At 37.4% G+C, this 11,243-nt stretch overlaps 1 protein-coding gene across 1 annotated transcript; it reads left to right on the top strand.

Annotated features, from left to right (window-relative positions):
* Positions 1-391: 391 nt before the first annotated feature.
* Positions 392-11,025, top strand: LOC145768797 (uncharacterized). Its single transcript, XM_082580392.1, has 4 exons — positions 392-643; positions 6,170-6,317; positions 7,848-7,957; positions 9,503-11,025. The coding sequence occupies exons 1-4, from the start codon at positions 392-394 to the stop codon at positions 9,749-9,751; spliced, it is 759 nt and encodes a 252-aa protein (XP_082436518.1). The 3' UTR covers positions 9,752-11,025.
* Positions 11,026-11,243: the final 218 nt, after the last annotated feature.

The raw sequence follows: 11,243 nt of genomic DNA, 5'->3' as shown, positions 1-11,243 counted from the left end.
TTTTAAAAGTAGAGAGTATTGGCCTAAATCCCATAGACCCCATAGATCTTTCAGGCCAGTTTGCCTTGCTCAAAATATTTGATTTTGTTCATGTAAATTGATTTATGCAGAATAATTTAACTTTCGGTTCTGTTTAAGCAGCAACTTTGTTTTATTTTCCCGCTTTTTTAATGTGTCTCTTTGCGTGTCATTTCAAGATTGTTTTTGGACAGGTGTAAAAAGCTGATTGTCTTGGCAGTAGCTAACTAATTGTTGCGATTACGACTGTCACTGTGAGACAATACGCTTTATTTTATCAATGCGAAACATTGATATCCTATCTGCATCTTTAGTTTGAAGGAACCGGATTCACTGAAACTGAAGTCACTAAGCCGACAACTACAACGCGACCATGAAGGTAATTCTCGCCGGATTGCCGAAGACTGGTACGAAGACGATGAACGCTGCGCTGACCCAACTGGGGTATAAAGTGTATGACTTCCCAGAGCACTTCTTTTATGCTGCAAAAGTCTGGTCAAAGTTGCTAACTTATAAAGGATCCTTGAATGAACTGAGAGAAGCTTACAAAGACGTTGATGCTGTTTGCGACTTACCGGCATGCTATTTCTGGGATGATTTTCTAAAAGTGTTTCCTGAAGCTAAGGTACGATGAATAGGTCTAAGCTAATAGCAATTATATTTAAAATATTGTAACAATCGCTTATAGCCTATATAAAAGAGGTAGCCTAAAGGTGAGTCCAATACTTAAATCCAAGCATCGGGGGATGAGAAGATAAGGTTCTCATTGTACTAAGCCATTGGCACTAACGAGAGTAGGGTGGCCAGTTCCTTTCTCTCGGCCGCCTTTACTTCAGAAATTACGCCCACCCAATTTATTACGCCCTGGGTAGAGATGAGCGGTGTTTGTCAACAACCAGCATAAGCCGGGAGTCGAACCAGGATTGCATGATTGGAAAGCGAGCGCCTTACCCGCTGCGCCATCCCACCGCTATATAGCCTATATACTGTATTTAAAATAGTTGGAATGCTAAGTAAGGGCGTTTAACTTCAGGTTTATGCCACCTCAACAAGTGTCCTAGCTTTATGTCAGTGGCGTAACTGGCAACTGTTAGGGGGACAAACATTTTCATATTTGAAATAAAGAGTTTGTTTAAAAATATAGCTACTGAATGGAGCCAAACATTAATTAAAGGTTATTCAACACGTAATACAATGTTATTAAAACGTTATAATAGCATTAAGAATCCATTTTTTGGAGGGAACAAGGTAAAATTACTCTTTGGAGGAGGAGATTGCTGCTTTAATGTTACGTGTAGCATCTGCAGTAAGGATCCATGTCTCACTACCGTACTGAAGAATCTACCACACCAACACTTTAATTATCAAACTTTAAGAGGAATCTAAAGTTCGGGGTCTCCTAAAATACATCATAGTCTATTGAAAGCATGTTCAGCTAGACCCATTCTGGAGACAGTATACAACTTTGTCTAACTCGAGTTGAATTTCGAACCATCCCAACAGACTTCTCTTAGGCCTACTGCAACTTGCTCTTGATAAAAAGTATTATCAAGTGTTGGAAAACTGCTAGCCCAAATGGCAACACTTTTTCGAAACACCTTGTTCTTATAAAAAAAAAAATAAATAACCAAAAGGGCGTTTGTTTGTATTGGACTTGAGGTTAGGCTAATGGTCGTTGCACGTTTGTTCGATTTCCGGTTCTAACTAAGTTGCTCTGTCAAAAATGGGATGGTTCATTTACGTCGGTGCAACATTTGCAGACAATAATTATTATTATGTTTTGTAAAGTCTAATTGCATTGGTTATAAACCGCTATTAAATTACCATGACCATAAAACAACAATAGGTTGTCATATTTATTAAACAGGATTCTTCTTCTTCAATTGCCTTGCCTGAACCAGGCATCGACGGCCTCAGATGAATAATTAGACCAAATATTCCTATTAATGTTGCATGGAGGATTGTTTCTGTCTTGTGGTTAAATTGTTTCAGATGAATTTGTCTTTGTGTGTCAGATGCCAGCTTTTAAAAAAATTTACCAGTTAAAGAGGGATGCTCTTCTTTTTGCTTTCATATTACATGGTCGAGAAATTTATATTGTCTGGTTTTCATACAGAGGTCTGGTTTGGTTCACTTGGTGTAAAACTTCTTGGTCTTAAACAGGATTAACAATCACAATATCACAATCTTTGAATTTTTCGTTAACTTTTTAATAAAATGAATTAATTCATCTTGTTTCGTATTGAAATGATATAAAAGGGGTAAGTGCACCTGAACATGTCTACGAAAGATTGCAGTCAATTTTGTTTGCTGTAGTTCGACATTTCTATTCCCATATATCTCTTTTTATTTCCAGCAATAGAAAGCAACACAAACAAATGTAATTTTTACCGCTTGTAACGCTGCATTTTTTTAAACTTGTTTCATTCTAAAAGTGACAAAGTTTCTTCCAACAAGACCCACAACAGAGTGTGTATCATACCTGCAAATATGATTCATAATTAGACAACTTAAGTTACAAAAATCTTCACATGCGTTTATAGGTCAACATCAAAAAAATAAAAGAAATCATTCTTGTAAAAACTTGTAAACACTGCAAGATAGTAGCCTAGTATTAATATAATAAATACAGTAAACTGAGGAGTTATGTGTAAACATCACATTGACTGTAAAATACAAACTATCAAAAGTTACTGGGTTAAACACGCCTACGACCTATGACGTATTTAGGACACGAAAATGACACAGCCTACCCTGACAGAAAAATCCGTCATTTTTACATTGATGCAACGTCTTCAGATGTTGATGGTACTGTATATAACACACGAATATGACATACTGCATGTATAAGACACGAATATGACATGAATTAATATGTTCACTAGGCGTTTGGTTTCTGGAGCAAAAAGACATCTCAATTTAGTAGATATCAACACACACACTGCAATATAACGCTATTTTTTTATATTGGATTGATTTGAAATCCTTCGAAATTGTCAATCAGAGTTTAAAACCAAAGTTTACAATGCACTACAACTAAAAGGACACCGCCACTGCTCAACAAGCAGTTATTTGCTGGAGAAGTTCACTTCTGCTGAACTTATACAGTTTTACAGTATAAAGTTACGTTTGTTTCTTGTTTTATAATGTCGTTTGGTTGGATTTCTAATCATTACCACTCATTATTTCACAGTGCTGCACTTGTCTTGTGACTACATTCTGATAAATGCCCTGGTAACAAAACGGGTATAGCAGCTTTGGTGTTTATTTATTTAGCAGTTTGTACACAGCTTTCTAGTGTTGCAAATTGTCTTTCATAGTCATTTGACATCATTTAAACTTTTTTTTGTTTTGTTTAGATGTACCGGTATTTGAGTATTTCCTGATGAGGGTATTGAGTTTCTTCGAAAACGTCTGCATCAGTATGTGTGTTAGCAGTCGTGTTTAGAGAACGTTCACGTAGTATTCTTAGACCTGGGCTTTGGTTGATTGTATAGGCCCGAGAACTTGAATAATCCAATTCAAGCTATTTGTGTTTAGAGACAACTCTTGCTTTTTGTGGGAAAGTATCAAAACCACTTTTTCTTTGGTGATTTCATAACACTATTATTTTAACTATTAATGGTGTTATGGGTGCCTTGCCTTTTAGAAGTGTTTTGGTTGGGGGAAGGCTGGAGATCTCATTGGTAATTAGTCAAATTGTCATTTTCACGGCCCGTAGCCTATGTTATTTGAATCTATTGTTTGAATAATGTCGCTCAATCCCATTGACTTTTGTCAATCTATGTTTATCCAAAGTAAATTTTCTTTTGAAGTTATAATAAGTTAAAATAAATTGAACTCATCATTTGGTTTTTATCGTATTTACCATTTCATAAAAAAAAAAACAGATTACCGCAAAGCGAAACTTGCGCCGTACCCACCTACAAAATTCTCACCTTCTACATTGGTTCAGCTTCTATAAACATTGAATCAATGTAAAACAATTTTTTTTATAGTTTAGAATGCTACCACCCAACTAGCAAAAGCAGTCCTTGTACTGTGATGCAAAGTCTGCAAACAACGTTGAATCAAGTTTGTCAGATACGGATAAGACGCTGCGTACGCAACTGACGTCAATTTTACCAAAGTTGTGACTTTCAATTATTTCCTACACCACATCCTATCTCTCAGGCTGTTCCAGAGTGCCATATGTCCATTATGTGTGAACTACCCCAAGGCTGCTTCGGCAAGTTATCACCTCTATCAAGTTATTACTTCTTATTACCAGTTACTTGTGGAAAATCGGACAATATTAGGCTTATTAAGCCAGTGGACCTATTCACCTTGGTCTTAACAAGTGGGAGAACTACTGTATTTAAGATAATGAAGCGTAATCAATGTTTAAAAAACATCAAATTGTAATATCTTGAAACAGTAAGCAATAATGATTAATCATCTTTTTAAAAATGGTTTACATTTAGGTCTATAATGTGACAAGAATAACATCTGCATAGTAGGCTAAATGGTCCTACTATGGAAAATGTAAAATGACACATATGTGAAAGCAAATAATAGAAAAAAAATGTGGAGTAGACGTTAAATATTAATCAAGAACAATATACTGTACAGCAAATAATTTACACACGAATTTCTATTTACCAATGTGAGTAAATAAGTAAATACTAGTAAGCCCTTCTTTAGAACCTACAAGGCATAACTAATTTACTTTTAGTCACCGAACTGATTGCTAATTTTCGGTTTGAGCCGTCCTGGATTTACAAAGCGGATATAATAGATTGAGTTTCATTTTTAGCTGCACGATCGTTGTTTACTTCACAAGTAAAATTACAAAGAGAAATTCCCTTAAAAACGAAACAAAATAGTTGCGTACAAATAAATCGTAAAACAATACTCCGCTCCACATTTTGGGGTGGCGCAGTGGATAAGGCACTCGCTTTCCAATTATGCAATCCTGGTTCGACTCCAGGCGCTGGTTGTTGAAAATCACCGCTCACCTCTACCCACGGTGTAATAAACTGGGTGGGCGTAGTTGCTGAAGGAAAGGCGGCCAAGAGAAAGGATCTGGCCACCCTACTCTCATTTGTGCCAAAAGCTTAGTATAATGAGAACCTTATCATCTGATCCCACGATGCTTGGATCAAGTATGGGACTCACCTTTATCTTTACTCCACATTTGTTAAGCTTGCCTCTGGAGCGGATGGTTTTAGACGTTTAGAACACGTAGGTTTATGTTCCAAAGGGATTTGGTCATTCCAGGAAAGCTACATGATGACCCATGTAATTGACGACCATGGTCGAGTGCAAAAATAAACATTGCGTAAACGTTTGATTAGCTAAGGATAGACTGCTGCTCCAGAAAGGCAGCAGGTCTCGACCACGTGGGCCCGTAGACTGCTTTTGTCACTATTGTTAATTCGGCAATGTTCATGACTATTACAATTCGGATAAAAAAGCAAATTGCAAACAACATAAAATTTTATTAGATGTAATGGCGTTTGTTGCTAAATTAGATGGCGGATCCATGAGAGTAGGCGATCGTACCCCTTAACCACAGAAAATAATAATAATAATAATCGTGTTTTTATTTGCTCCAATTGCGATAACATAGCCTACATAACACTGCGATACAACAGACGACAGGAAGCAGCGAAGTGACATATAGTCTTCTAGTCAGCTGCTTCCTTTATTTTGGCTTGCCATTAAAGTGTCTTTGCCAAGACACAGCCGCGTGCTCTGGAGCGGTGTCGAACCCACGTCCTTTCGAATGTCGCGCAGACGTTCTCACCACTCGGCTACGCAGCCGACATGAAGTAACTTTATTTCACGTTGTATTTGTAAGGTTGGATTTATAGACCTACTGAATACATCACTGTTTTTGTTGAAATCGTCCCCCCCCCCAGGCTACTCGCTGGATCTGCCCTTGGCTGGATCAAGTTCTTTAAAACGTGCATAGCCCACATGCTAGTGGTGGTCACAGCGTTATTATTTAATAACTGATCTAAAAACAGTCGAAGTCCAATGATCACATTTCTCTGATCCACTTAGGTTCCATAGAAGCATTCTTTTGATTTAAATAACATGATAACTAAATGCCTGGTGAACAGCCTCATTCAATTTTCAGCATTCTTTTCATTTATTGTTATTACAGATAATCTTAACTCAAAGAGAAAACGAAGATGTTTGGTGGAAAAGCATGGAAGGACAAATTAAAGCCCACAACAGCAACTGGATGATAAAATTATGCTATGCTTTCAGTTGGACAGGATTTAAATTTGCTCACCATCAATATCTGTTAGGCAAGTCTCATTGTTATATTCTAGTGTTGCATGTTTTGTATGCTTGTGACTGTCGTGTTAAAGTTGGTTGATTTTGAATCTTTATTCTCGGACTGACAAAGCCTTGATAGGTTATTTTTGGTAGTTTCTTTATTGTTGAAAAGGAGCGATCTTCCTGGCGTCAGCACTACCTGACTACTCACTATAGAACAGCGAGCATTGTGTTTCGCTAACCATACCGGTGTAGCCTCTACACTAGCCATCAAGACTAGATATTATTGAAGACTTTATTCTGCGTTTCTGAAAGAGCAAGGTTGCAGCCAAATATAGGAGGTAAAAGGTTCAGAGAAATTTCAACCCTGGCCTCAAAATGGTCACAGCTCTGCTGGGTGATACGCTGACCGAAGATTAAAGTAGGCTTTATAGTTTCAAGTCGAAAGGATTTACATGATATTGATTGAAATTTAACTTTTGATTTGTTTTAGTTACACGCTGAAATATTGGCTGAATTAGTTTGCAAAAAATGTTCTCAGTTGCAAACTGCTCGTTTCAAGCCAATCACATTATGGCCCAAGCGTAATTGATTTATAGAACTTTTTGGCTAAAGTTGTTTGCAAAAACATAATGTTATTTTGTAAGAAATCAATAATCATGTTGACAGGCATTCACAAAGAGTCATGTTTTTTTTTTTTTTTTTTTTCTCTTGCGCAAAGAGTCATGGCCTTTGGAATGCTTCACATTAGCCATAAAGGTCATCAGTCCACAAGACTTTTAAATATCAGGAGTTTCTGAACATTGCTGGGTGTGGCAATCCTGAACCTGTTTGCGGATTTTTCTTTACTTCACTACTTCCCCTTACCAACCACTCTTAAAACATAAACAGACATAACTCAGCAACAACACTACATTTAACATTATAAAAACAAGAAACAATAAGCTAACGTTTTCGGCTAGTCATATAACCCTTTTCAAGCCTATAAAAAAAGTTTTTAAAAAATATTAAAGAATAATACACTATCACAGCAATATAACCAACTCCAATAACCAATCCACAGAGTCGTCATCATGATACAGTTCATGCTAGAATAGAAAGAGTAAAAAGAACATCTCATCTTTAATAAGTAAGTCTTGTTGGTGGCTTCAAACACAACATGTTCCACAGGGGTAGCTCAAACAACACAGCACATTATACATGGTCGTGCAGTATTTTGACCTGCAGGACATCCGTACGTCATGACCCTAATATTTAGACCGTACGCTGGTTACAGCAGTTGGAGGTGTTGCCTGAGTTGCTGGCTCATAAGCAAAGGTGCCGAAGACAATTATGTTGTTGTTTGCCTGAGATGCCACGTGCCTGCTCAGTTCAGTTCAGAAGTCCATAGCCTAAAGAAGGGCCGTCGGCGTCTCTTTCTAGAGCAGTGTCCTTAATCATGAGAGAAATCAAGTTCTATTCTACCCCTTATGTCATTACCGTAGGCTACCCCTGATGTCATTACCGTACCGGTAAGCCTACTTAGACAGTTATAAAATAACTTTCTTTTTGTCTTTTAGCTCCTGCAATATTCAGTCATCGAAGTGCAATCCACCCGATGGAAGGTCATTGGTTGGATGAACGCCGAGCCAAGCAAACCTACCGACGTCATAATGCTTACGTTTTGCAGGTGAGTAGAGACTACACATTCGCGGCGTGTTCACTGTGCTCAGATACAAACGACACCGGGTCATTGCTAAGCAACCGTAGATTTTATAGATTACTCTTTAAATTTCAGTCACTAGTCACGTGGCAATGACGTAGATAAGTAGTTTTTGTTTGTCGTATCCAGGCTTGCACCTGGTGGTAGAAGAATTAAAATTTAGATTAAGTGTACGGGAAAGCAAAGAAGCCAATCTTCATGTCCACCTTCAGGCATTCCTTTAAGTATCTTGCCAAAGACCCAGCCACATGCTCTTGAGCGGTGTAGAACAAGCGCCCTTTCGAACATCGTTCCAGGGCTCTCACCACTCGGCTATGCAGCCGACGTAGATAAGTAGATAATTAAATGAAATGTTAACTTTCTTTGGAGTTTTGGCGCTATTAGTCCATTGGCTGTTTAAAGTATAGGCCTACACATGCTTAGTTGATGTTTTACATCAGCAAGGCAACAGTGTCGGATTCATAGCCGAGTGGTGATAGCCCTGTTCGACACCTCCCAAGACCATGTGGCTGTGTCATTGGCAGGACACTTAAAGACATACCTGAAGGTGACACGAATATTGGCTTTCTTGCCTTCCCGTCCACTTAATCTAAACCTTCAACCACCTGGAGTAACAAAAAAAATTAAAATAACAAATTTAAATTAGCTATGAGACATATGTGACATTGCGAGTTCGATTTCTAACCTGTTGCTGTGCGTAAGCGGCTTATTCAGCCATAGGCTACGATTTTTGCTGATATCTTCCTAGTGAGCATTTGAAGACACGTGGCCAGTGGCGCTGACAATTATTTGTAGGCTACTTGTATTTTTGGACCTGGGATGATTTCAGGAGCTCGGAACTTTTATAAGGAGCCAACAAAATAGACAAAATCATCGTGTATTCTTTAGACATAGCCTAGTGCATTTGCATTCTGTCTATAGTTTAGAGACGATGTTTGTGCTCCACTTCTTCTCTCGATAATTTTTCTATAGTAATTTTCTTAAAGCTTTTACGTATTAAAAGACTGGTCTTGTATTTTGATATTGGTGCCGGAATTTGTAGTTGGTACAAGCCCCATGTTTGCTTAACACACATTTTTACAAGCAAATAACTCAACCTAGTTTGAAATCCCGTTCTCTACATCTTTGTTTAAGAAAACAAAAATTTCAACTGATGGCAAGTCTACTGTATGTGCGATTTTGTTAAAGACATAGGAAGTTGACAAAGTGCCCCCACCCATAAAATTGTGCCTCCTGCTCCCCAAACATAAATCCATGTCACAGACCTTTTACTAGGGACCACTTTTAGAATTGTGCCTCCTGCTTTCTAAACCTAAATCTATGGCACAGATATTTTACTCAGAACTACTCTCAGAAATTTAGAAGTCTATACATGTTTGGTAATTTTGCAAAACCGTCCGTGACTAAAAATGGTTAGAAATTACTGGTCCTGCGATTCTAACCCGTTTGGATATCAAATTAAAGCTTTTTTTATTTAATTTCACTTCGCTTATCCAAACACGTTTGTTACAGTGTGCTCCAAGGGATCGGCTCCTTGTTTTCAAGGTTGACGAAGGATGGGAACCTTTGTGCCAGTTCCTTGGGGAGAAAGTACCTGATATCTCATTTCCACACGAAAACATTGGAGCGACTTCTACAGAAAATATGATGAAAAAACATCCCTTGTTTATGCAAATAAAAAAGGAATTAATGATTTCATTATCTTTGATATTGTGCTTATTTTCTTGTTTTATGTATTTCTTTTTAATGCACATCCTATAAACTTGGATATCTAACTTAAGTTTATCACTGTTTGAAAAAAAAAAATTTAGAACTTTTCAAAACAGAATATATTTCCATGTAGCCCAAAATACTTTGGTTTTGCTTTCTTTCAAAAAAAGAAGTTATTTTGAATATTCTTAATTGTATTAACAAATCGTTTAAGCTGCATAAAACATTTGACATTCACCTTCAAAGCCATAAATTTAAGATCTTGTTTCGCTGCAACTCCAACACTTGCTGTACAATGGGCGCGGCTAGATGGAATGCGTTGAAGTAGCTGTTTTACGTGTTCTGTCAATTCATGTGAAATATCAGGGGTAGGCCTTTCGCTGTTAGATAATTGTTTGTTTTTGTCCATGTCTCCAAGTGTATCGTCAATGATTTGCGGGTTGGTGGAGCGGAGGAGCTGCTCCTTTTATGTGTTCTTTGTGTAATTTTTGTCCAGCGTGTGTTTATAGTTTGTAACGGGGCAAGCTCACTCTCTCTTCTATCGTTTAAGTTTTATTTATACGTAGGCCATACCTATAGGACGCATGTTTTTTTAGTGCCTTTAACATGTAGTTCGAAATAGATAAAAGTCAGGCTACCGTATGTGTTTGATATAGCCTTCTATTTTTGTCTCGGAGTTTTGTCAAATGTTCCGTATAGCCTATCGACATGTAGGCTAAAGCTATACTGAAATAAACTTGATTGATTGATTTAATTATTAGGCTATTACTACAGTTAGCGATTTAGTTCCCAAACCGCTCTGCATGCTGCCACAACGTTATTGTTTTTTAGATTGTTTCATTGACGATTCACGTTTTCACACATATTATGATTCAAGAGCGATGCAGTGCATTTAAATAATTGAAATGAGACTATGCTACTTACAAAAATGCTTGTTTCATTGTGAATGTTGTCGATTTTTCGTTGTTGAACAACGTCAATTCGTTCAACAACGAATCGAAAATCGATTTATTTCAGTTTGAGAAACTTAATCAAACTGAAACTTTTACTCGAGATAGTTTACATTTTTTATGTCTTTATACCGCGTTAGAAAGTTATTGATGGAATTGGGATGGAATGATGGAAGACTGTCTTCCATCCCATTATACAAACTTTCCATTCTTTTCCATCCTTGATATTTTCCAAGCTTCCATCTCAAATGATGCCTTTCATCCCATTCCCTGACGTTATCACACTTGGTTGTTCTGTGGTACCGTTAAACTTTCCTGGGGTATCATGACGTTTCGCTGAGTTCAATTCATGAAAATTACACGTTGACAAATTAAAATAAGTTGTCTATGGTATGAAGCAGTGTGTTATTGCGAAGACGAATGTGGTTTTGTTCAACGTTTTCACTGTGTAACGTCGTGCATTTCTTCAAATCACTAGCAAACCACCTTCTTGTTTTTAGAAACAACAATATAGTGATTGTTTGCCCATTAGTTCAGTTTAATTAATTGCCTGACTTAGTGACTTCATACACGACGAAACCTCAAAACCAAGC

This window comes from Aplidium turbinatum, chromosome 4, assembly GCF_918807975.1.
Source record: "Aplidium turbinatum chromosome 4, kaAplTurb1.1, whole genome shotgun sequence".
In the NCBI taxonomy this organism is placed as follows: Eukaryota; Metazoa; Chordata; class Ascidiacea; order Aplousobranchia; family Polyclinidae; genus Aplidium; species Aplidium turbinatum.
The sequence above is the reverse complement of the archived record's forward strand: the minus strand, read 5'-3'. Positions and strand labels throughout refer to the sequence as shown.

What these genes read in the sequence shown, in the direction of transcription:
- LOC145768797 (XM_082580392.1), top strand. Translation starts at nt 392, where the DNA reads ATGAAGGTAATTCTCGCCGGATTGCCGAAGACTGGTACGAAGACGATG. An exon ending in AAGTGTTTCCTGAAGCTAAG is followed by an intron (nt 644 to 6,169) that starts GTACGATGAATA and finishes TTGTTATTACAG; the next exon opens with ATAATCTTAACTCAAAGAGA. An exon ending in ATAATGCTTACGTTTTGCAG is followed by an intron (nt 7,958 to 9,502) that starts GTGAGTAGAGAC and finishes CGTTTGTTACAG; the next exon opens with TGTGCTCCAAGGGATCGGCT.